Source organism: Pagrus pagrus (genome assembly GCF_965226575.1).
Source record: "Pagrus pagrus genome assembly, chromosome: 9".
In the NCBI taxonomy this organism is placed as follows: domain Eukaryota; kingdom Metazoa; phylum Chordata; class Actinopteri; order Spariformes; family Sparidae; genus Pagrus; species Pagrus pagrus.
Genome location: NC_140193.1, coordinates 21832097 through 21859478, shown reverse-complemented (window position 1 = coordinate 21859478; position 27382 = coordinate 21832097). Strand labels below are relative to the sequence as shown.

Below are 27382 nucleotides of genomic sequence, written 5' to 3'. Positions count from 1 at the left end.
TTTGCTGCCCTCGAGGCTCTGAATAGGTTTTCATATAAACCAATAATCCTCAATCTCTATCTGCATGCTCATATACTGGTGGCCTTTTGTTAGCATGCTAAAACCTGACAAACATTTATCAGGTAACATTAAAATGAATCCTGCATAATCACTTGCCATTATTCTTTTCCGATCTGCGTCTCATCTCATTCAAATCATTCAAAATGAAATCAAACGCCTCGACATTTTCTTTTCTTTATTACAAAAACACAAACTGTACAACAATTACTTCTTTTCTGCTTTGACCTTGGGACTGAAGAAGGATGACATTGTTTTCATGCCACTCTTGTCCACTTTAGCCAGACTTTTCTGAGCAGCAGTCATCTTCTTGGGTGGCTGGAATAAGCGGAAGAAAAATCAACCTGAAGTAAGTCAACACATTTGCACATTGATGGCACGTTACATTATATATTGTGAACTTAAATTAAAGCTGAGAAAAAAAACACACTCCTACAAGTCCCTTTGACCCAGAGGAAGCTTAAGGGAAGCAAGAGGAAGACTAGCAACACTAACAATCACTCAAGGTCTTTAAAGAAAAAAAGACTTGGAGATGAAAGCAAACAAATGATCTGTGAAGCCATTGTGACATAATCAATGCTGCTGATCAAAGCCTTCAGTAACTGTTTGGTCTATTCAGGCAGACTGCCTTGTACACACTCACTTTCCGAACAAAGTCTGCACTGTTGAATTTGGTGTAGTCCTCTCCAGCCTCCACCGGATTGTCTGAAAGTTTCCGTTTCTGCCAAACGAGGAAGTAAGAAAAGCTTTTCATGTCAAAAAGCACCAAACTTTTTAACCACAGACACACGCCACTAGAAGCCGGGATGTGGTCACACTGTTGTGGACAAAGCTCTCATAACCAAACTTAAAAACACAGAAGTACAAAGTACTTCATCTTAAGCGTGATCAAAAATATGCAACAGTGTTAGAGCGAGGCGAAGGACTACAGAGAACATGCACAGCGCATTTGAAAAGCTGTAGAAGGAGAAGAGAGTAATGCTACAGACCTGACTCGCGTCAAAGAGAGACATTAACGTACCTTTGAAGGAGGTTCTGTCTCCTTCGGGCTTGTGAGCTCTGGTAACCTGTGGAGTAGAGGCACACTAGATCAGCATCAACATCATACATACTTTCTTTGAAACTTTAGCATGTGAAAGTGATGATATTCATTGCAAATATATAATAAAATGCAAAGATCTTATGTAACTCCTTCATTGTTTATGATTCTTGAAATTAGCTATTATTTGGTACTTTTAACTCGCTGTAATGTTACATTCAGTGGTTTTATTTCATCAGTAGATTTTAGTGCTGTGTTGACTTCAAGGTTTTCTATCTGTCTGATACCTGTTGAGCCCGTTTTTCATTGGGTTCTGGAAATTTGCAAGCTGCACAGCTAACTGAGATAACTAGCTAGCCGCCACTACAGTTAGCAGCACTTAGTGGTTACTTTGGCGTTACTTTTTTTGAGAACTGGAGGTGAGATTTTAAGCTTCTGTCAACAGTAGCGTGCTAGCTAACGTTAGCCTCAAGGGCTACAATGTTTAACGTTGCTTGGCAATCGTAAATATCGAACATGTTTGACATTATCGGGGCGGCCCTGATGAGTCTCTGAGCAGTTAAGGGGCCTTGAGACTGGATTTGTAAACCCCTCACATTACCAGATAATCTGTGCCGAACAGCATGTTTTAAATGGGCACTGCACTAGTACACATGTAAATGAAGCACTGTGGTGCTGAGGAGATGCTGGGGCATAAAAATAATATTCTCATGACATAAGGGAACATGCTTGTTTGGGAAAGACCATGGCTTAAATCATGACTCATATCCCATATCTGTCAAATGAATCGCTATATGACTTGTTTTGCACATTGTTCAGCCCTACTTGTAGATGCTGGATGTCTGGACTTACTGCAAGTGTTTGAGAAGGGCTTTGCTCAGGTCTTCACTGATGTACTCTGATATCAGGCCATGGGCGTAGCGCAGGTAGTCCTCTGTATCATAAAGATGAGAGAATGAGTGGCAGTAATTAGATACATATAATCCTACTTTATGCTTTATACAGGTTGAGGTTGGGGAAACGTTCTTTGGGGATCATAACTCATAGACATAAACTATGCAATATTACTGCCATCTATTGGTCAGTGTCATGTCTGCTGCAAAAAAAGGAAAAATAGAAAAATATGGAAATGAGGCCTTTAAATGTCTTTTTTAAATGAAGGTGAAACTGGAATTCACACAACAATGAGATGGGACTTAAACAGTGAGGTGGCCTGATGTTGAAGCCACTTACCCTCAGGGCAGTCTGCCTCTGACTTCACTCTGACATATGTTGTGGATTTGACTCCTTCTCCCACAGAGATATTTCTCTTTTTGAGTGCAACGACCGTCCTCTCCACCTACACCGACAAGTAAAGAAACTGTATGTAATTCCACTGTGTGAAATAAATGGTGCATTTCCACACGGAGCAGACGGATATGTTTGAATTTCGTATAAGATAGCTGTGATGATTACCTTTTTCTTCAACCAATTCATCGTCTTCTCTTGACTGTATCGATGGAACTTCTGTGTTCCCACCTCTGGAAGTATAAAACACATCATTTAAACATTGCAATCAGTATCAGATTAAGAGTTTATTGATGTTGTATTCAAAAATAAAATTCACCTTTTTCCTCTGCAATGTGGTGCAGGGAGGCCAGGGAACGTGTGCAGCTCAGCAGCCTTGAGCAAGCTGGGAATTCTTCATCCATAACAACTTGATCCACAGGCTGGAACTTCCCCTGAACGGGAAATAAGATATTGTGACTTCATAAATAAGTTCATTTGGTATCAAACCGTCAGTCTGTTGAGACTCCGGTGCAGAGTTAACGCCTTCTGACAACTTCAGAAGGAGCCTTACATACATATTGTATCTTGTTTATATGACTTGAATAGAAAAAACCAATATCAGATGTCCTTGAAGGAGTGATACACATGGAGCCGTCTCTGCATCTCCAGCTAAAGCAGCTCTACCCAGACCCGCTATCTACTGTTTGTAAGACAGGTGAAATCTAAAGCAACACAACTCTTTGGCTTAAAGACGAAACACAGCAATGTAGCCTGCCACCACATTATGAATACAGACCTTTAACATATCCAGAATATATTTAATTAGATCGCTCAGTTGCATATTTAAACAAAAAAACATCAGAAAATGTGTGATACAAAAAAGAATTGTCTTAAGCAATTAACTGGGAAAGTTTCATTGTGATGTCTATTACTTATATTGTTACCCTATTCACCCTTTCTTGTTTAAAATGTATGGCGTTTAATAATACTTATCTTTAAAGGCCAGTTTCTAAAACTGAGTTTTTCCTTGCACTCTGAGCCAGACATCTCCACTTCAGTGACACAAGTTTACAGTTTTATTCCGATCTATTTTCTGAAGGTTTTCACAGAGTGGGTTGTTCATATATCATTCATAGCCTGAGTTATATAACATTTTATTTCTAAAAACATGGCAAAAATGTTGTTTTTATGGCTGTTTACAGCATTTTCTGACTCATGGAGTGATACAAACAGACATCCAAAATTCCCTCAGTAAAAGCTTTAATATATCAACAAAATCAAGAAATTTGAACCTGGCTTTGTCCAATATTCATATTCTTTTATGAAAATGTTTTCAAATAAGTGTATATCTATTCAGATGGTTCCACATTTTTATATTTAAACATACATTTTCAGAAAACTCATGTAAGTAATCAACTTGGGACGATTCATGGTGATGTCTATTAGCAGTTTCCCCCCCTCTATCTGCCTGTACTGTCTCCCCTTAACATCTGTCTCTATGTGCGTTAAATTAAAGAGACAAACACAAAACAAACAATATTTTTAAAGTTTTGTAATATTAACAAAGAGGTAAACAGATTTAGAGTGCTGTCTGGCTATACAAGAAGCAGTTTCATTGCACAATGAATGCACGCATCACAATCTAATGATAACTTTCATTAAAAGGTATATCCCCCCCGTAGAGGGGATCACACTCTTACTCTGGCAGGGTATTTAGGGTGCAGAACACGACTGCTTTGCAGTTAAATAATCAGCACAAAAACATCACTGGAACAACCGCTGTGAGGTTAATAGAGATTCACTTTTCTTACCTCTTTGCCAGATTTAATCAAATAGGGCAACATGAGATAGAGCGGATCCATCGGTGTTACAAAGAGAAGTCTCCCATCTGTTTAAAAAAAAAAGAGACGCCTATAGCAGTGTTTGTAATTGTGATTAGGTTGGTTCAGAGTTACAGTGTAATGAGGAATGAGACCAACCTCTCTGTACCGTCTGTCCGATAAACCAGGAGTGGAAATCTTCTTCAAAGGCTTTGACCTCAAACAGCTGTACATCACCACTACTCAGCATATACAGAGAAGCTGCATCTGCAGGATAGAAAAATGAGGAACAGTGTTACTTTCACTGCCACATCTTCAAATGCACATCTCACAAGATATAGAATTAAATAGCTGAGGAACCTCAGGCACTTTTTTATTTACTTTATGTTTTAACAATACCTTGACTCAATGTGTTATTAGGGCTGCAACTAACAATCATTTTCATTATCGACCTGCAGCAATTTGGATCATCAGCTTTGTTTTAAATTAACAAAACTTACATTTGTATTTAGTTACTCTCTAAAACGTGGATGTATCCCTGACAAACAAACTCTAACGAACATGTTGAATGTGTTTGCTTCCTCATTAAACATTTCCAGATCCAATGTTTAAAGTTCTGAATTGTTTACACTGGACCTGCCAAATATATTGAAATATTGATTTTGATTGATTGACACAGTTCCAATACTCATTATCCACTGTATCGATATACCGTTACCAACTGTGTTTTCTGGCTCTCCGACAGCACCCACGTAGGTCTGCACCGTCCAACTCTAAATTCATTTAGATGCTGTAGTGTTTCACACACATTATATTAGCCTTGTTACATTTAACCCTTAACAAAAAATTTAAAATCTTATGCCCTCAATGTTGTATTGACATTAAATAAAACAGCTCGAGGTCAAAAACTCCCAAGAGAACCTGAAATCATCAAGTCTTTAAATAAATAGGAAAACCTTAAATTCCATGATTTCCCTTTTATAAATTTGTTGAGGTTTTTTTAAAATCAATCGAAATATTTTAAGGTTTAGGACTGATGATTGTACGAAACAGGTAATATGAAGACTTCCCCTCAGCCTCTGGAAACTTCTGTTGATAAACCTCAGGATAAATAAATTGTTAGTTGCAGCCACAGACAGATCTCGTTATATTAATAAGGAATACAGACCTGTGGAGGGGTTCCTTAGTCTCACAAAAGCTGGGTCAATGTCGTGCTTCTGTGTGTCGATGGCAGAGTCTGTGGACACCAAAACAAAAGTAAGATTCATGACAACTGACAAGTTTAACACAAGTGATCAACGTTCATTCTGATTAGTCACTTATTTCCATGTTACATGCAGCTTAAGTTAGGGGCACGCTAGCATAATGGACAGCAATTCTGCCTCTAGTCATTCAGTTTATGTGATGACAAAGTTATCAAGGTCTAACAACTTTGCTATCTATGTAGCTAAGCTAGCTAGCTAGCCTAGCTGGGGTTAGCTCAAACTGACAGTCTCATCCCGCGGCTGCACCTACCTGCGGCGATGACAACCCAACTGTCACTTTGCACATTAGGTGTTCGCTTCTTTTTGGTGGCCATGTTGTGTAATACAGCTCAAGGAGATGAGTTTCTGATGACTGGGTTTGTTATTCGTACAAGCTCGAAGCTTCGTGTGGCTAAAAACAGAGTCGGCCTCGCTGGACGTGATGGTAACTTTCTGCCTGACGACATGAGCTCAGAAAAGGCGCCCTAGCTCGGGCCACTTCCTGTGTTTGTCACACAGGATAAAAACAAGATATTTATTATCGCGCTGACGCTTCATTTGCACCACTTTTTTCAAGCAATCAATACTCAACACGTTTTAAACACACATTCATACTCTGGCGTCGAAACAAGCTCAGAAATAAGCGAACAAGACGCAGTTGTAGACTTTGAATTCACCCCGTTCACACTGTTTTTAATGCAGTGGTACATTCCGCGGTGACGTCACGTCGACACGCAGTTCCTCAGTGAGGCCAGTAGAGGTCGCTCAAGAGCTTTGATAATACTTCCCTGGTAACGTTTGGCTCTGTCCTGCACAGTTCACCTCCCAGTCACTCAGCTCATATCAGTGGTTTGGTCTTCACATAGAGCCAAAAGGTCGCTTCACTCAGGTGCAGGATGTTTGGTGACCAGTAGTCCTTTGGCACACTGGCCCACAACAGATTGGGGGATCCATCTGTCCTTCAGTAAGAGGAGGGCATCTCTCCCTCTCCCTCTCAGGATATGACACTGTGTGTCCCAGTTGGTTTTCAGTGAGTCACTTGTTTTTTTCCCCTCCTGCACTGTTTATGTGTGTGCTCCGATGGAGATGTGTAGGATGTTTGTGTTGTGTTTTCACATTTGATGACTATAGCTGTGTCATCAATTTGTCTAACTGTTCAGAGGTCCCTCTGATATGTTCGTACGCGCCCAGCTCTTTTTCGAGATGTTGATTTCCCTCTCTCCTAAAGACACCCACAACACGGCTAATTAACAGGTTTTTAATTAGCTTGTTTTGGTAATGAGGAAGGGAGGGATTTGTGTGCCGGGTGACTGAGCTTTTAAACGTCGCCATACAGTGTCCCTGTGGGGAGCGGCGTGATGTAGAGGAAAACTACAGTCTGTGCAGGGTGACTTACGGCTCCATGTTCTCAGACTTGCTCATGTTCACGGCACCTTTTTCGGTTTTGTTTTCCTGCGTCACTTTCTGTTCTGTTTTTGTCCATTTTAAAAATAATGTTGCCTTGCAGGCCCATTTTCCCAGATTTGAGGAACATATATACCCTTTGAACACTGCCTCAACTCCTCCCTGAAATCAGTTGGATTTATGTTGCTGTGGCAAAGAGAGCGTGGGTGAGATATTGTCTGTGAATTACTTGTTTTATGGGTCCCGGGAGTATCATACACAACAGTCTGTGCAGCTAAACAGAATATTCCATGAAAGCGCTCTTTCTTTTTGGGCTGCTTGAGGGAACGTCTGCGTCTCTGTCTGCCAGGGAGAACAACAGCGGCCTTTCTGATACACTGGACCACAGACAACCCCAGAGAGCCGAGTCCTCTGTCACCAGCATGCAGACGAGAACAAAGTGGGGCTAAATTTAGGCCCAGATATGGCTTCGTACACCCGGAGACCCCTCCATCCTCTCCCAAATCCACTTCCAACAAAGAGAATTTCAACACATCCAAAGCCGTGTCTGCTCTTTCTGTCTCCCTCTCATTCTACTTCCTGCTTCCCTTTTGTAATTTACATTTGAGCTTGCTGCTCCTCGTCAGAAATAAGATGATTCTGTGCAGGAAGGAGTTTATTGCAGCCAGCAGGCTGTAGACGGTTGGTCACACTGTGCTGAGCACGTTGAACAGCCATGGTCCCCATTTATCCCACTGGTCTCATTTGTGGAGGTCCAACGCAGGGTGACTGACTGGTTACAGTACATGTCGACTTACCAACATGCGCTGTGCATTTTACCCTCATCATCGTCCATCTTTAGGTTTTATTAAGTGAAATAAAGCTCATTTCAGGAGCATTCATTTTCAGCAGAGTGCATTATTAACCGTCATGGCTGCCAAGAGAAGCAGGTTATAAATAGAAAGACAACATCACTCACAGGCTTCCACTTTTTCTGTGAAGGCACGAGGCTGTTATTTCACGAAGCTGTTACCATTTTGGTTTCCCTACAGATGTAAAACTCCGTCTCCAGCCCGAGGAGGTCATATACACATTGATACACGTTAATAATAGACACGCACACACACAAAACAGATGTGGAGAGAATTCCCCCTGGCAGCAGAAGCCTTTGAGTCATCATCTGGGATTCCCTTCCTCTCACTTCCAAATATGGGTGGGATTGTGAGAGAGCGGGAGGCAGAACGTGGAAGGCAGAGTGGAACCCCCTCGTGATGTCAGAGCTCTGGAACAGTGAGCCTCACGCTGACTGGAAATTCACAGGAAGGAATGTCGGGAATGCCAGAATCACCGAAAAGCTATTCACATAGCATGTTTGTAAAATCTGAGTCTCAGCACACACACGCCTCATATGCACCCACACACACACACACACACGTACTGGTCCTCGCCAGTCCTCTCACTAGGGAGATATTCCTTCCCGTAAAAGTCTTATTCCTCTTCCCCCCACACACCCCACAAGAGGATGACTCCTTATTCCCAGCATCAGTTGCTTTGTGTGAGGCCTCTGGTTGCATGTGGTATTTCCCCTCTCCCTAAAGGCAGAGAACAGCGTGATGGATTGTACTGTTGTGTGGAGTTAAAATGTGTATTTTGAAATATTAATTTCTACTGCTCATACTTCAGTCCACCTTTGAGGTACATATTTAAGGGAATCATTTGTTTTCGTTTCCCCACATTTTGTTTGGTTTTGGTTAATTTGCAGAACATATGCCGAACTTAAAAATAATTTAAATTTAAACCATCTAACCGTGGATGGATTAACTTACAAGGTGACCCCGGGGCAGAAGGGAACCGTGGGCCCCACTCTCACACTTGTTGCCATTAAGAACCCATCAAGTACCGTTATTTACCAACCAGTACTCCTCTACTTGAACATGCCCCAGATTTGCTGGGTGTTACGGCAACAAAATAAACAGTGGTCGGCAACATATTTAAAAAGGACACCGTACTCGAGAGCAAGTTTGCAAAAAAAATGAAGGTTTATTTACAAATGATATCAAAATTTACCGAAACTATGGGAGTCTGGAGGCCTGGCCATAATGAAGGAAAAGATGGAGGAAGTCTGGGCCAGGCACGCAGTGGCCATAAGACCCAGAACTTTCCTCCCTAAACTAAGAAAAGTCTACATAAATTAAACATCATTAAACAAACAAAGCCACGAAAACAGGACTACTAGACCTCCACCCTCAAAAGATAACAAAAAAACAACCAAAGACAGAGGCAGTCTAAAACGGTCAGGACTGCTCAGTCCTTCTCCTCCACCCTCCCTTTAATATGGGGATGAGGCCGGCTAACTGCCTGATGAGCAGCACCTGAGAGAAGTGAAGGAGAACAGAGGAGGAGGAAACACAGAAGTGGGGATCAGTAACATGTCGTAATGTATTTTATAAACTGAAAAAGCTGAAGTTTTACAGCTACATTGTACAAAGACTACATTTTGAAACCTGACCCCTCTATAAGATAGAATAGGAAATAATAGAAGAGACACATTAATCCACATATCATTTTAGTTTATAAAGTGCTTTAATACGTGCGTTGGTACATTTTATCGAACATATTTGCAGCTGATCAAATTAGTAGAAACCGTAAACAAAGTACTGACCGATCCTTAGCCCTCCCCGTTAGTTTTTAGTGCTAGCTCAGACAAGCTTGACAACAAGAAACATGGCGACGCCGGTCTCGTTTAGCCGACTGCAGCAGTGCTTAATAGTTTCTGGGAGTCAGACAATATGGCTTCAAGAAGTCGATCGCAAGGACTACAGTACACAATGGAAGGATACATTCACAATGTTAAGTTTTATGAACACGGCAAAACAACGCGCATTGAGGCCAGGTCATTCCAGTCTGAAGAAAACAAGAGAAGGCACACAGACTTTCTGTAGAAGCTGAGGGTGACATGACTTCAGTCGACATCGCCCCTTCAGTGCTTGGTATGCTCTATGTATTTATTCCTGACAACAGACCATGGTGCTGCTGACCATTATACGCTAGCTAGCCAGCTAGCGAGCGTTTTGCTAACATTGGCTAAGATGTGACTGTACATGATGTGACGAGTCCGTAAAGATGTTGGCATCAATATAATGTGATTTTACATCATCACTTTACCTTTGAATGAACAAGGGGTCTTTGGCGATGGCGTTGATGTTCAGCTGATGTCGCAGCCTACCACAGGGCATGCTCCGCCGCTGGTAGCGCCCTGGCACTGTTGATCTGATTGGTTGAGGTTGGCCCGTGATAGACGGTGATAGACATGTGGTTCCCTCCTGTCAAGTACGTTCCCTTTTCTAAACAGTTTCTAGCTGTGCCTTTCCAAATAGATTGTGTAACAAACCATCTTGTGCATCAGGTTGTGATTTGCCGGGTCACAGTTAAACGTGCCCTATAAAGATTTTAACCAAAAACTTCCATGGAACCAGCGCTGAGGAACTAAACTAGATTTAGGCTATAAGTTGGTTTTTTTTGCACAGTCAAAGAACTGTGAACAACCACGAGGAAACGATGACAGATTGAAAATTGACGGCCGCCTTTAAAAAGCAGCTCTCCCACATGAAAACACAACGACACTGAGTTATTCGGTTGTGTTTTATATCCAGTGTTGCGTGACTCTGATCTTTGAGTCAGATGTAATGGACGGCTGAAAGCAGTGCTGTAAAGCAGTGTCCTGTTTTGTTTGTATCTCGTGCGGATCACACGATATACATTCCTGCCTATGGTTTCACACTATTCCACTGATTATAATGTGCCAAGAAAAGTAGCGCTGGGGCAGTAAATTCCAGGGGAGACGACTACAAGCCAGCGAACACGGATGTTAACTAAGTCATTTTTTTTTTCAAATTCAGTTTTGCTGAGAAAAGACTGAATGTTTCTCCACGAGGCACCTTTAATAAATCACTGACAACAGACAGGAACATTGTACCACTCAGTTTAGACATATACTGACCAATCAGACGCTCACTACTTCTCAACAACTGACATCCAAACATTTTTGTATTATTTTGCTGTTTTGATTCATCAAATGCAGTTCGTTAAATGTGCTGACATGCTGCTTTTTTCTGTTTTATATTATGGTTAGTTGAATACAGATGGAGTTTGGATAGTCGGCTGTAAAAAAAAATGCAATTTGATGATTTTTGGAGCAATATATAAACTAAATAATTAGTTTATTATCCAAAACCATCACTTTGCTCATATACATTTTTGGCATATGAATCAAAATGACAGCGCTGTATGGACCGCTGATGTGTTGGTCCTGATAAAAATGTAACCCTCTCAGGCGGGGGGCTGTCTGTCCCAGAGGCTTTCATGTGCCCATGATCCCTGCCTGTCTCCTCCCTCCCGTTTCTTTCCCTTTCTTTACTCTGTCCTGCCGAGTAGATGTCCCACAATACACCATCCCCAACCCTAATTATTGTTTACTGGGATCAATCTCTCTCCCTCTCTCTCCCTCCCTCTCCCTCAGTGTACCAGGGACCAGAGATGATGTGGTAATTACATCTGCCGACTGCTGGTCTGCCGCAGACGGCTCCGCAAGTCTCCCTGCTCAGAGAGAAATTAGAGACTGCTCAGCACATGTCCAGGGCTGTAATTAGAATAAGTACTCTGTGTATGAAATGTGTTTATTTGTTTATTTATGAGACCCCTGAATTCCAGGGCACTTCTCCGTGCCTCTGCTCGATGGTTGGGTCATGTCAGGGGACGTGGACCAGAACCCCCGTGGGTGATTTTGAGAGTAGGTAACTGTAGTCGCAGCTATTCTCTTAAGCAGCATATTTATTGTTGCAGCAGGCGTGTCAGATATTGATTTGCTGTGATTGACATTTTCACAACAATGTTCAGGAACCTGAAGTGGTGTGGAGGGTGTCAGCTATTGTGCTGGTAAAATATGTGATTACTGGGGCTAATAAACATGTTTAAATTTGAGATTGTAAGATAGTTACAAGCACTTAAACTCACTATAGGTGAATTCTGTTGAGGGTCACTTTGAACAAACAAAAAAGACATTTAAGTGTTGTGTTGGGCGGGCCGGGCTGAGGCGACCAGCTCTTGGGGAGACAGTCGGGTGCACAGCCGGACCTTCTGGAGGAATAAACACCTGCAGTCACATTGGATTCTTCTCTGATCCGGAGCCATTTACCAACAGGAGAGCTCAGAAATTACTTTTTTACTTTTGGGTGGATTTATCTTCACTCCTGTTTATCATCCTGACTGCAGCAGTGATCGGCGGAGGTGACCTCCATTGGTAAGTGTTCTGTAATGTTGACCACTGACTGGAGCTGGAGGTGAAATGTTACTTTACCTTATGATCTTACCGATACAAAGAGGAGAGCTGAAAAAGAAGAGATAACAGTCAACACAGACTTACGCAAGTAACGGGAATATACACAAATGAGTCCGCAGTCAAACTCGCACAAGTAACGCCTCGCTGGTGGTGAACACACCATTAACAACCACCACTGTGGATGAACGTCTATCCGATGTGACTCAGGCACAAGTGTTCATGGATGAGGTAATGTTTTAATGTTTTATGCATGTTAAGTTTGTCTTATTCGCCAGTTTCCCTATGCCAAAGTTAGCATCAGGTGGGTAGAACTTCTGGAGGAATAAACACCCGGAGTCACATCAGAGTCTTCTCTCATCTTCACTCCTGTTTATCAGCCTGACTGCAGCAGTGACAGGGGGAAAAGAAGAGAAAGACCCAGAGTCTCTGGTGAGTTAACTGAGAGGTTGACCTGAAGTCAAACACACAAACACTGGTTTACAGCTAATGTGCAGTAACAGCAGTACACAAATGATTCTGTGGTCAAACTTAAAAGTAACGCCTCGCTGGTAGTGAACACACCATAAAACAACCACCACTGCTGATAAAAATCTATCCGACGTGACTCAGGCACAAAGGCTCACAGACGAGGTGAGTTTCAGTTTAGTCTGCTTCTCAGACTTCCCTACCCCGGAGGTGGAAACAGGCGACCAAATGGATCAGACTGTTACCTTGAGTACACTTACATTTCACTGGGTCTGAACATTGTTGGAAACATTTGGGATAATGTAACAAAAGTATAGTCATTTTTATACATTTGAACGCAGAATTCTTGCATGTCATATCTTTAGGGTTAGGTAATACTGTAAAGGATGGTTTTTAAATTAATAAGACTATAAAAGTGTTGATAAGAAGATGATAGCACGTTTATTGTGAAGTGTAAGCACTTATGAGAAACTTGAACTCGAAAACAGTTTAAGAAACTCTTAACAAGTTTATTATAAGTGCTTATTTTACTAAAGTGCCTACTTTATTTTTCTTCGTCCTTTTTTTCTTTTTTACAAAATGTTGTCTGTACAAAAACATTGAAAACACACTTTCTTTTAATTCAAAACTGACACATCTGCCAGCCAGCTCCACTTTCAGTACTTCTAATAGCGATGGTTCCCTCTGGCTACCAGTCCACTGCTGGGACTCTCGAAAGTCACCGAAACTCTCGGACGGGGCAAAGACCCACTGTTTCCTCTCCTTCGCTGATAGCAGCACGTCTGCCGTTTCACTCTGAAGGGATACAGTTTCAGACAAGGGGACTCGTGGCTGCCGTGGGGCGCTTTCTCCACTCCCAGATTTATGAGCTGCGCAAAGAGACGGTCGACAACTCAAGCCATTAAAAGATTATCTGGATCTTTCGCAGGCATGCTGGGATAATTTGGGAGCAAAGTCATTATGTTCATTCCATATAAATCTACAAGGTGGAGGGTGACACATGGGGAAAGAACAGTCTATTACACAGTGTGTTTGGGACCATGAGTGTGTATGTTGCAGCATGTGTTTGTGGTTAGTTAATATTCCCCCCTTGAGACATAAATTCTCCAGTATTTAGAACAATTCTCAGCTTTGGAGGACACTTTTGATTTTCGATACCAAACTACTGCACATCATCTTTTATCAAGGATGCTGAATGATTTAACCTTGAGGTTTTGGAGTGTTTACAAGCAGATTTGCATTTGAATCGTTTTCATTTACTTTTTCAGCCCCTCTCACGCGAAAATGTGAGAATCATTAACAGAAAAGCAGATGCTGGATGAGAGCGGGGAACAGACAGACAGACGGACAGAGAAGCCGAACACATGAAGGTCTTTGTGTTGAGGCAGCGTGACTACACAGCAGCGACAGGAGAGCCCGGCGTGTAGCCTTTAACTTACCTCAGAAGATGGATTGAACCAGCTGCTTCATAAAACAACAAGTCAGTCTTTTAGTGAAATTGTTCCCGTGATGGATCTATGCTTTTATGTCAGAACTGTCATTTCTCCACTAAAGTGAAACGGCTCTCGTCATGATTTCATGCACTCTGAAGGACTTCAGATTTGAGCGGCGCAGGATTTCCTGACCCAGTGCACATGTTCAATAAACACATTGACATTTTTAACACAATCATTTTTCAGTAATGTCTGAAATGGTGTATGTCAGCGAATATTTATATAGGGACGTGAATGGATAGACAGTGTGTAAGACCACTGACTTCATTATTCGTGACCAGAAAGACTTTATTCATACGGCGAGGGGGTTTTGGCAAATATCCACGCTATAGGTAATGACTTTACTTGCCAACACCATTATCTCAGAGTGTGAACAAGCTCTTCTAACTGGACAACAATGGCCGAACCAGACGCTTTCATCCCAATAGTAAAATTGGTAATTACTCTCCAGACTGGACCCAGCCTCACAGTCTGCATTTTGTCCTTGGCTTTTCAGGGATAAGGGTCTTGGCATGAGCTGGCCGAGTGTAATGTAATCGAAAAAGGCAAGACCGTGAATCTGGTGGCGTGATGTCATCACTATGAGACACTTGTGTGATATCATAATTATGAGGTAATGGCGGGAGGGGTGTGTAAGTTTATGACTTTGGCACATGCTCAGTTTACCGTCAGCCGACTGCAACAGGGTACTAATGAGAATGAATAGCCCGCCTCAAGCTATCCATGTGCGCCTGTGTATGTGTGTGTGTGTGAGAAAGAGAGAGAGAGCACATGTTCATGCATGATAAATTGATGGTTATTGGCTGGATGATGTAGTCAATAAAGGGTTGATACAAATGACCTACAGGTACTCGCCGGGCAGGGACACACAAGGAAAGCGTGGGTTTTGAAGTCGACAAGTTTTCCATGAATCTGATTCATTTCCCCCGACACACACTGATTTTAGACATGTGTCATGAGGCAAAGACATAGACAATACAAAACCACTCACCAGATGAGTATCGCTGTGAACTCGATCAGGGGTTGAGTCTATGTTTCCAAATTTACTCTTCATGGTCTGAGCAATCACCACAATCACACACTTTTGTGTGTAACGTCCTGATTTCTGCGTATTAGTCTGGTGATAATGGGATCACAGCTTCTTCCACTGTTGGACTCACTGTTACTCATTCTGAATAAAAAGAACCAGCTGAGTGAATCAAATATAAACTGTTCATCATACAGTGTATGTTTGTATTCCATTCACATCATTTTCATTTTCATTTTCATTCTGTAATTTCTTATTTTTGTCTTCTCTGGACATTTGCTGCATGTCTGTCCCTCCTGTTAAGAGTCCTCACTCTGTTGCTCCTCTTGAAGTCCCCTCCTGTGACCAGGAGTGTGGTTTTTAACCATTTCAGTGTGTGTGAACCAGACAACACGTAATGAATAGCAGAAGCCAGGCTCCCAAGAGGAAGAAATCAAATTTCATTAAATGTTTCAAAGTATACTAAAGATTAAAGGATTAAAATTGATTTTTAAAAAAGGAATGCAAAAATGTACTTAGGCAACAGGAAACTGTAAACAGCTGGTAATTATAAAGACTACACAGCCGACAGTCGTGTTACTGACGTCGTCTCATTGAACATTCCCCAAAACCTGTAACTTAAACATTGTAGAGCTGCTCCTGTATATTAGCTGCCCACACAACTGACCAACCCTCCTTTCACATAAATGCAGTTGTCAATATGAGCAGATTTATTGTGATTTTGATTTTTTTTAGTACCTTCTCATGCCGAGATGGCGGCCATGTTGGTGTTGGTGAAGTGTGTTGAGCGAGACGATGTAGTTCACTGAGCGGTTTAACAAAAAACTTATTATTAAGTAAAACTTATATTTTACTTAAATTACAACAAAATGGGACTTTCTTTACTTAATAAATATCTTTTGAATTGACAAACATCATATGTGTGATTGACGACAAAATGCAGACGGGATCAAAAAAGTATTTGTGTCTCTCCGTTCACTACCATACAAAGCATTTCTGCAATGAGGTCCCAAAGAAGATGACTTCAGCTCTCTATGGAAGAAGCCACTTCGTGTACCAATCAGCCAATATTATCTTTATAAAAATATACTGAATAGAAAGTAGTGTGGAAAAAAAACGGTAAACAAAAACAGATTTAGCTATGGAGTATGCAGACCAGACCAGATCAGACCAGGCCTGATGCTGAGTGTAGGACCACCACACCTGGAGAGTTTGGAGGAGGAGCAGGGTGTAGAAGGGCTGCTCTGAAGGAACAAAGTGAAGTATCTCTCGTTCTCTATCACAGAAAAGTGCACCCGTTAGGCTTTCATGTAGTCGTATATCTTTGCCCCAACATTCAAGTTATAATTCGAACCCTGCTAGATGCTACTGACCAGGTTGAGGGTCTCAGTCCACCCAGCAGGGGGGGAATTCAGGAGAGGAGCCACTGAAAGCCAAATATTGACAATTTGTGACAGTATACTTGCATGTAAAACTAAAGATAAACACTGACAACATTGAAATACAACACACATGAATTCGTATTGAAGAATGATCTTACATGTTTAGCTCTCACTCAGGATATGAACGTTTTCACCTCTGCATAAAGACACATTCTGGTGACTGAAGCAGTTGTTTTACCACATTCAATATATCCAATAGTATTGTGAAAAATATGGAGATATCAATAACTATGGATTCTGAACATCTGAAACTGTTTCAGTACTCATTTTTCGTAGTATCGATACACTAGTGCAAGCTGTGTTTTGTCACATGCACCACACTGTTATAATCATCGTTGTGTCATTTTTTCTGTGTGGTATCAAACATGATAACAGATGTCAATTTTTTCAAGGTGTCACATCGAAGTTAGACATTTCAGTATCGTGACAACACAAATATCCAACATGCCTTTGTTGTCAGTGACATACAGCCCAGGCAGTGTGCTGGCAGTGAGAGGAAGACCTGACCTACAACATTAGAGCAAGTCAGTCAATCCTTCAAAGCCATAAAGGAAATCTTTAATGCATTCAAATAAAACATCTCCAACAAATACCTGAATGAACTCACCTCAGGCCCAGGGGACGAGGAGCAGTGTCTTTTTTACAGCCTGAGAATCTGCCTGGTGAACATACTGTACAGCAGAGCATAAAGGAGCTGACTGACCCTTCTTCTCTGCTTTTTTCTCTGTTAAAGAAGATTTTTGGGGAGTTTCTCCTTTTCTGAATCTAGGGTCTCAGTGCAGTGGGTGTCATACTCTAGGCTGTAAAACCCTTTGGCCCCAATCAGTGAATTTGGGAGACATAAATAAAACTGTCTTGACACTGATTATCAACCAATTTAACGTCTTAAAAACAAATGTCACTGGAAACCACAGAAGAATCCCTTTTGTAACCTGTATGTTCATCTCAAAGAGACAGATGATTGAAAAAGGCTCAAAAAATGTAGATTTTTTATATTTTATATAAAAAACAATATTTCATAACATCAGAAATGTCTCATGGTAACATATACCACTTCCTGTGCATGTCCCCTTTTTCCCTCTGTCCTCTGCTTCACACGTGTGGGTGTGAAATTATTTTAGTTCTGAAACATCTAATGTGAAAATGATTGCCATTCTATAAAGCTCATAGTAAGAATTGGCAAGCTAGTGTACAAAAAAAGAGTGCACATGTGGAGAAAAGGTTGACCTCACTCACATACAATAGCTGTGCACAAGCTGTGGAGCACAAAAGCACACAGAGCACATCATAAATTCTCACATAAATACAATCTTTATGATCTTTGTGAAAGATATACACGAGTGTCGAGTCCAGAACTGATGATTTCACGGTTTAAGGACTCACGAGCTGCACAAAAGCAGAATCCTTTGTTTTGAGGGCTGATTGACTGATTAAATCAGTAGGTCCTGACTACCTAATTGGCCGCTAAATTTGACATTGCTCAATCTGCTGTGACCTGCTGTTTCATTGTCAATTACAGCGAGTTAGAAGTGAAAGTGTGACCTCACCCAAACGATCACATGTGCCAAAGTCACCCTGCAGAAATGACATCATGGATAATGATGTCATCCCAGGATTCCAGACCCTCTCCCATTCCCGCTTAAATGCTTTTAGGCTTGGCCGCACACACACACGCACACACACACAGAGAGAAAAGCGTGTGCATGTTCAGACACACGCACGTGCACACACATAAAACCCACTCGAGGAGCCTCACCCAAGACTGAGTCGTGATATAAACAAGACGAGCGCACAACAGATGCGATAAGGATGTCATTTGGCCGCAGAACAAATAAAGCGAGTCTCCAGGACTAAAAATGCCTAATAATAAGCTTGTAAAACTTCAGGTTTCTGACAGAAGCCAGGCCGCGGCTTCTCATATTGTGTCATGCCAGGAAAAAAAAAAATCTAAATGCAATCCTGTTGAGCCTACTTTTAAAATAAAGCCCCGAAATAGTTTTGTGAGCCACTGTGTTAATTTTCCTCACAAAGTAAAAATAAAACAGACGGCAGTAGATCAGGACCTTGCCTCCGAGTGTGAAAAGAGCCATGTGTGACTCTATTATCTGGACCTATATTGAATTTCTGCTCCCCGAGACGACAATTTGTTGAAATGGTTCTGCTTCTGTGCATTCGTTTAGATATCCTGAACTAAAATTTTGTGGTACTACGATGGCAGCAGTGGATTGCAATTACACTAACTTCTCTCTCTCTCTCTCCCCCTGTCACTCTCTCTGCAGCTCTCTCAAACCCGTACACAGGCTCCCCCACGGGCTCCGTGCCCAGTGCCTGACCTTAGTAAATACGTGGCTAATTTGAAGCATGTGGCGGCAAATTGGAAACACTGAGCTTTTAAAACTGTGGACTTTTCTTTTGCACATGCTAATTCCTCCCAGGAGATCCCATCAGATGAAATGACCCAAAACATGTCAATGTTAGGGCGACATTTGGGCCCACGGGGTGGAGGTGGGGAGGGGTTGGGGGGTAGGAGGAGGAGGAGGGAGGGGTTCTAGGGGTGGACAAAGAGCGGCTGAAGGGCAGAGGAGGGAGTTAAAGAGGGTGTGTTTAAAAGGGGGAATTCATTCAAGTCATCCCTTAATAAAACACCACTGTCGCTCTCCTCCCTCTTTTACTGCCTGCCTCTTTATCTGTCACTTACTCACACACACACACACACACACACACACTGACACACACTACTCCTACGCACAGGTGGAAATTCTTAGTGTTCTACCTCCTGTTCAAGGGAGAGCTGCGTGGTGATAAGACAACAGGTGCATGCAAGGCAGGAGTGCACATGCATCTGTGCACGTATGGCTGAGTGGGTGTGTGCGTATGTGCGTGCATGTGTTCACACTACCAGTCAATACTCTCACAAGTGCAGAGAAACAGAGGGCGTGTGAGCGTTTGGCCGGGGTCCACGTCTCTCTCTGGGTGGAGTCCTCGCCCAGCCCCCTCAACGCTGCAAAAAGTCTCCACCTCACCTGATCTTCAACTGAGGCTTACAGTCCGGTTTTTTTAGAATGAGTTCACCTAAAAATGAAAATTCAGTTATTATCTCCTCACCTTGTCTTGTCACAAGACAATATTTACATCCTGAACACCAGACAGGATGTGTGCAAAATTTTTTAGCTTAGCAGCTACAGTGAAGATTTAATCTTAAAAAAGGGTGTAACTAACGTCTTTTCAAATCGATTTGGGAACGGAGATTAGGATTATATCAGATGAGCTGTATAGAGCATTTTATATGTTTTTTTTTTAGCTATTCACGTTTTGAAACAAGTCCCCATCTACTTCAGTTGTTTAGGTGGATGCTCTTTTGCTGTGAAGCTCCAGAAATGTTTTGTGGACTGTGACACCCGACTGTCGATCAGCATGAGGATGAGGAGATGACGACTGAATTTTCATTTTTGGTTGAACTTATCCTTTAAAGTGCTCATATATTTTCTTACATAGGCTATAGAAGATACATTTTTCAAGACGCCGTAAGTTGAATTGCTCATCAAAACTGGTCAGTGTGCAGTTAAATTATTTCCCCCCAATAACAAGGGACATGACTAGATTTTAACACAAATCATCAATGCATTAGCTTTTTTTTTCTTAATTTAATTTTTTTACATAGGCTCAAAGGAAGGATTGGCAACTTCTATTGACATCTGCACTGCAAGTACTGTGTGTACATGACAGGGTTCATTGTTCTTGGAGGTGTAGATGATAGATAGAGACACCATATCTTCTCAATGATTTCTAAGAAGACTTAAGAGTCTGCAGCCATTATGATGTTAGCTGAATGTTGAGGCTATCACGCTAACATGTTCACTATGTCAGTGTTTACATATCAATCACCTGAATAAATGTTGGCAGCGTACATTTCTGCATACCACTGATATGCTGAAATTAAACCTACCTTAATGTGACAAATTTACGTTTCTTTAGGTTGAGTTTTCTAATTTTATCTTTAACTTTGTGAGGGTTCAGACAAGATCATGTTTTGGCTTAAAATACCTGCTTTGGTCCAGGCATCCCATCAAAAAAATGCAGAGTTTGTCGCGACAAACACGCCCGGAACTGTCCCATTGTCTCTTTAAATATATCCAGTGGTTTCACAGTTACAAATGTTAAAACGCAGTCAATCTACGGTCACTGTAACTCCTCCACCTCCCAATATGACAGGTCATAAACATGTAAGGAAACGGGATAAGTCATGTTTTGTAGTAATATGGTATGTAGCCTGTGACAGATACAAATGCGTGTGTATCAATGGTTTGCAGGGACATTAACTGCCAACATTTTTAGTGACTGGGTTGGCTAACGTTGGTAGGTACAGTATAACAACCTTGTGCATGTTAGCATGCTAACATCGGCTAATTAGCAATGAACACAGAGTGCAGCTGAGGCAGATTGAAATGTGAATATGTTTGCAAGTATTAAGTCTTAAAACAACATTTTGGACAAAAACAAAAATTTTGAGGTGATATGATGCCACAACTTTTATACGGTTTATTCTGAGGGACGTGTAGGTGTGTAACAAATTTCATGGCGGTCCATCCAACAGTTGTTGAGATATTTTAGTACCAAGGCCTAAAATGTCAACCTCATGTGGCTCTAAATCAAATGTCTGCGGGAAACCAAAGTCATTCATATATATCATCTGCGAATGACAAATGATGGTACAAAAGTTCATGGCAATCCAGCGAGTGGATTTTGAGATATTTAACAAGAGAAAAGCTTGACTTGCAGATGGCACAAGTGGCAAAGTCACTGGGATTTATCCATCGGAGTCCATGGATGTCTGTGCAAAATTTCACGGCAATCAATCCAACAGTTGCTGAGATATTTCAGTCTGGACCAAAGTGGTGGAATGGCTAACCAACATTGCCATCCCAAGAGCAATCCCACTGGCATGGCTAAAATTAAATTCATAATATTACATCAATTTAAAAAATGTAAGAACGGTAGGCTACACTCGAGGTCTTAAAGGGGAATATGTTTTGCAGTAAATACTCTCCCACTATGCTTGGCACAAAAATGAGGACCCCAGTTTTCCAACAATCTGGAGGATCTCTATCCCGCCTCGTGGCCACAGACGAGCTTCCTTGTTGGTCTAAATTTAGCCGCGGTCCCCTCTGGAGGTTGGAGCAGGTGGAGGTGACGGGGGCTCTGGCCTGTACTCGTGGGACAGACGGGTGAACACCATGACCAAAGCCCCGGACCTCACAATCCAACTGATGATGCTATCCCCATCCCAGCACACACACCTCTACAAATGAGACTGCCTCAAACGGACGGTTATAATCCTCGTCATACTATGTTACAACCCCGGGCTGAAAACAACAGATTTAACTGGCAGACTCTAAAACCACTTATCAAAACTCGTCAGCAACGCCACATGAAAACCTCCAACCATGCCTCAATATTTTGAGACATGCAACATGTAATTTGAGACCAGCGTTTGTGGGCACACAGTCTCCAAAGCTCGCCATTGTCCCTTCTGTAGAAGAAGAAGGGGTGGGGGGGGGGAGAACCCATCAAAATGCTGCAACTACCTTTCCCGCTGTAATGACTCCTCTACTACTACACATGATGTCTATCCCCACCGCTTTCTCATTTCACAAACTTGCTGATCCCCGTATTGCTGGCCCATTCACCAGGATGACATCATCGGCTCAGACCGTGCCAACTGTGCTCAATAAAGCCCAGGCGTGTTTCAGTGTGGGAGTGCCTCTGCTGCACTGAGACTCGTATGAAAGACGTGAGTGAGAAGATCTTTGTACTAAATTAGTCACGGCAAAAAAAAAAATTGGAGAGTATTGCTTGTCACCAACGTTCACCGAGTAATTGTAAAGAAACTGAATCATTACGACAACATCCTTCCCTTTCAGAGAGGTGAGCTGCTGTTTGGTGATGCCTTTTATTGTCAGTTTGCAGTGGGATCCATTGAAAAATACAAAGTGTTATTTTTGTGAGTTGAGGAGATACTGGTAAGTGACTCGAGAATGTCCACCCCAGAAGTTGTTTCTCTTTTTCAAGTATTACCACATTGGTGCAAAAGCCTAACACGCTTATCATGACAATGAAGGTGAAAAGCTCCTCTAACCATAAAAAGCTGGTCATTTTAACCGAAATGGTTAAAATACCATAACCTTTGCACCGTCACGTCATAAAACTGATTCGTATTTCATCTGTGGTTTGAAACGGTTTGGGAGACGAGTGATGTCATCCTGTCGATCGGGGTGTCAGATCAGAAAACGCTGCCATGTGTCGTCCCAGAGGTTGTGTACCGACAACATTTTTTGACTTTTAATTTGAAGGACTTGTTGCGTAGTTTGCTGCTGGGAGTAATAGGAGAAGATCAAGACCACTTTCATGTCTGTAGCATAAATATTAAATTACAGTAGCAGCTGGTTAGCATAGCTTAGCATCAGGACTGGAAACAGTGGAGAAACAGCAAGTCTGGCTCTGTCCACAGGTAACAAAATCAGCCTGCCAGCACTTCTAAAGCCAGTCTGTCCTCACCATGAAAACAGCCATTTTGGTCGTATGTGTAAGCAGCCTATTACAACACATATCTGCGTTTATTTCTGTTGGGGACATAGTAATTATGACAGGAGCAAATGATGAAGTCAGGTGACCAGAGTGACGACGTTTGCATAGGAGTGAGGAAGTGCTGGATGGATCACACACACCCAGACTTTCACCCAGTAGTCTGCTGTTTGTGTCCTGTGCAAAACCAAAAATTAAAGTTAACTTATTTTAAAATATAATTAGGGTACGTAGCGCAAGTTACAAGTTAGTGTACTTGTTTTAACTCAAACCATGATCTATTCCTAAACCTAGCCAAGTAGTTTTAGTGCCTACACCTCACAAAACTACAACCATTTCATAATGTTAACCATGTGACGGCAATGATCCAATATGCCTGTCACTGGTGTGCTCCCCAGCAGTCATATATACCATTCAGTCAGTTAGGTATGAGAACATGTTGTCTATAGTGCGCTCATTTTCGATGCAGTATGCAAGATTTTAATACACTGACAATCGAATAGGCCTTGCAGAGATATCTATTGGAATTAGCATGCTAACCAGCTAGCCCCAAGCAACTTAAGAGGTGATAGTCCACCAACACTTCTCTGGTGCTGTGAGCTCCCGGTCCAGTTAGTCAGCTATACGATCGCTAGCTGCATGGTTAGCTGAGCTTACCAGCAAATGGCAGCTACAGTTAGCAGTTGATACATGATCTGATGATATGCTGCCCCCCTTTTTGTTCCGAGGTGGACAATTCTTACATATTGTTCCTTTTACATTTCTACATCACATTATATTAAACCATACACAAATCCAAGTGGAGTAATTGTGGTTTTATGGGGGGGGTTCTTGGCTGTGAGCAGCGACACCAGGCCGTTTCCCTCTGCTTCCAATGTTTGTGCTAAGCTATGCTAACGGGCTGCCGGCTGCAGCCTCACATTTAGCGTCATCATGTGAGGTATCAATCTTCTTATCTAACTCTCAGCATTAGTGCGAGCTACCCAAAAAGTCTGCACAAATTAAACGGCAGAATGCAATCGAAAGAGGCATATTTCCCAAAATGTCCAATTATTCCTTCAAACCCTTTTGTTTATCACATTTTACACCAGACTATGAAGTCTCAAATACATCAGTGTTAACAACAGACAATAGAGCCAAGCAGAACCCAGACAGTCTGTGGCACTCCTCCATGTACTAGTTTTAATCTTAATGACAGTGTTTGCTCAGGCTTTGTGGTGTTATGGTAGCAGTAATGTTGTGTAATTAAACTAAGTTGCCCCCTCGGAGCACATCCCCTCCCTCAGTCCCCGCCACACCTCCACTCTTCTTTCTCTGCCCTCACATCACACCACGACTGCTCCGAAGACTAGCTCGCCTCTTTCTTTGTGTAAATGCTTCTACCTTCCTGGCAGTCCCTGTCTATCTCCCTCGTTTTCTCTCCCTCTCCCTCCCTCTCCACTTGTGCTAGCGAGGCAGTTTGGCCGATGGTCTGGGTATAGCGGGTGTGTGTCAAACAGCACCTTCCCTCTGAGGAAAGAAACAGAGGGAGGGCTGCAGGAGGAGGAGGAGGAGGAGGAGGAGGAGGAGTGGTGGGGGGGGCACAAACACACATACACTGCATGGTGATGTCATCTGAAATGACATCATCCCATGGAGGGGAGCCAAGGGACCTGATGGGTTAGCATCCTCCAGTGAGTTAAAGCGAGAAGGAGACAGAGAGAGAGAGAGAGGGAGTCTTGTAAATAAAGGGGAGGAAAGAAAGAGGAACGGAGACGACGAGTGTGATGTGAATTTTCACTCTTTGTTTTCCACACGACCGCTTCTTCTTCTTCTTCTCCTTGATCTTCACGCGGCCACGCTTCGCTCTTTTAGGAATACTTCCTTCATTTCCATTTGCAGGTGCTACCGTCCTGAGGGAAGCATGCATGAGTGCTGCTAGAGTGCAGCTAGAGTGCAAGTGAATCAATACCAGTGAGCTAATACAAACACAAACACATTATACACATAATATCTGCCAGGTACGAGCACGCGTATTGCAGTAGTGCACACGCGGTATATGAACATATGCCGTATGTGCAGCGACATATTTACACACGGGCTCCCGAATAAACACACTCTCTCACACATTGGGTTCTTAGCAGGGACACCTGTGTCTCTGCGTGTTTCCATTGTTGTCCACTTGGCTGTGCTGTGCTCCACACTGTGCTCACAGCACGCCTGCCATCTGAAACCAGACACCTATGGACCAGTATCCTGCTGGAGTGATACACCTCGCCTTCTCTGGAGCCACTGCCGATGCTGAGGACGTTCCACTTGGCACGCGGTGATGTGCTCTTTGTAAAACGCCTACTTTACTCTGTTTATTTGATAACAAGGTTATGATTTCTTTGCAGCCGGCCCATATCTTTTAAACACTTTTAATGAACTGCCAGTAACACACAGCGTCCTCCTTTTAAGACAGCACACTGCTAGATGAAAGCTGGTGTTTCTAATGCACGATGATTCAATCTTCCTTATCGCTCAGTGCTGTCAGTGGCAAACTGACTCAACAGTATAAATAGAGAGGCATGTAGTGTGGGACAGAGAGGAGCAGGGATGAGAGATAGGGAGGGAATGAGGGAGGGCTCGTCGTGATGTGAGGGTGTGAGTCCACACAATGGAGGAAAAATTTGGTCAGGGATAACCAAATAAAAGATGGAGCTGTGAAGATCCGTTTTTGCCCTGACCACAGTCTATTCTTGGCAGGGATGTTACTCACAGCAACGTATCAATAAACAGCAGCGTACATGTGCGCTGCACAGATTTGACGGCCTTGTACTTTTTTAGAGTTTTAAAAAAGTTGGCCTCAGCGCAGTAACTTGCGTCGAACTGAGTTAAAGATATACTTAGAACAGAGAAGAGGAAGTGGACAATTTTAGTGATTACTTCCCCTTTAAGTGCCTTCACTTTGTGTTGTGTTTTGCTGGAATAAAAGCTTGCATGCTATCCCATCGCTGACTCACAAAAAAGTTAATAATTCACAGCGGCAGGCATTTCCATACAGTATGTACTGTACCAACAACACTGATCACCCACACACAACATGACTAAATATAATTCAGCCTGTGGGGTCATCAAAATGTAAATGTTTACACCACTGAGGGGGAATCTCACCACCAGCCCACGCCACACACACTGCCTATTTTTGGTCTTATTTGGTGTATTCGTGCCCGCTCCGATCGACATCCCCTCTGTCCCACCTTCTCTCTCCTCTCTGCAGTATTGGTATGGCAACATTGGCACAGCCACACTCCTACTCCCTTCCGATCTTAGTCATAGGCCTCACTCATGAGGCACCAGCTGAAGCCCTCCAACAGTTGATATGTTTGGTCACTTCCGTGTGTTTTCTCTCCCTGCGCCTTTATCACTCTCGCACACACACATACTGTACGCACGGAAATGGCGCCTCAGTCCAGCTCTCAGCTGAGAATAAAAGGGGAAGCAGGATGCAAATTAAAGGACAGTCCCTTCTTCGTTTGTTATCCGGTTCCTCAGGTAGGTTGGGTTCAGCATGAGTAACGATGAGCCTTTGCAGGTCAGCAGAGAGGGAGCATATAGGACACTGTTGTTGATTAGCCATTGTGTACAGGTTTTCTGTGCAAAATGTGTTTGGCTCAGGTCGCCTGGTTACCTGTTGATTGCCATTGTGCTGACAGAGAGAGCAGGGTAGGTCGGGAAACTTAGCGCATTAACACCGCGTGTCCCTATGGACACCAGCCCATAAGCACCGTGTGAATATGGGACACCTTTTGTGCATGCAGTTGTGGTGCATCGCGGGTGTATGTGTGTGAGGGCTTCCTGTCAGCTTGTGTCAGGTTCTGCTATCTTTATTACATAACCGTACTCAAGATTACAAAGTACGCAACAGTAATTGATTCACTCACTTCTACTTAAATAAAACCGCATTCGTGCTTAGACACCGTGACACTTCTATTGACGTCAAGAAAACTCAGCTGTCTGGCCACTGAAGTAGAGCTGCTAAGACTAATCGATTAGCTGTCAGCTACTGTATTGATCTGCAACTATTTTGATAATCAGTTAAGATTCAACATTCAATTGGCTGTCATTTCTTTGTGTACCTGCATACATAAGAGAAACAAAATGCTGCTCCTCCCAACCCACAGCAGTGTGACAGAAGAGAACAAAAGAAAGACACCGCTGAATATCCTCTTTAAAAACCATATCTGAAATCACAGGCAACA

The 27382-nt window shown here is 42.5% G+C and overlaps 1 protein-coding gene across 1 annotated transcript; it reads right to left on the bottom strand.

Annotated features, from left to right (window-relative positions):
- Positions 1 to 220: 220 nt before the first annotated feature.
- Positions 221 to 5929, bottom strand: rnaseh2b (ribonuclease H2, subunit B). Its single transcript, XM_084361559.1, has 11 exons — positions 5701 to 5929; positions 5354 to 5422; positions 4345 to 4452; positions 4177 to 4253; positions 2703 to 2817; positions 2552 to 2616; positions 2330 to 2435; positions 1949 to 2030; positions 1079 to 1124; positions 701 to 778; positions 221 to 375 (listed from the first exon to the last, which is right to left on the bottom strand). Exons 1-11 carry the CDS (start codon positions 5762 to 5764, stop codon positions 265 to 267), a joined length of 921 nt encoding a protein of 306 aa, XP_084217685.1. The 5' UTR covers positions 5765 to 5929; the 3' UTR covers positions 221 to 264.
- Between the last annotated feature and the right edge of the window lie 21453 nt (positions 5930 to 27382).

Bases quoted from the DNA above. Each gene is read 5' to 3' on its own strand.
- rnaseh2b (XM_084361559.1), bottom strand. From the start codon at position 5,764: ATGGCCACCAAAAAGAAGCGAACACCTAATGTGCAAAGTGACAGTTGG. The intron at 2,031-2,329 runs GTAAGTGGCTTC...TTTATGATACAG, and splicing joins AGAGGCAGACTGCCCTGAGG to AGGACTACCTGCGCTACGCC. The intron at 1,125-1,948 runs GTAAGTCCAGAC...TCTACTCCACAG, and splicing joins GCCCTTCTCAAACACTTGCA to GTTACCAGAGCTCACAAGCC.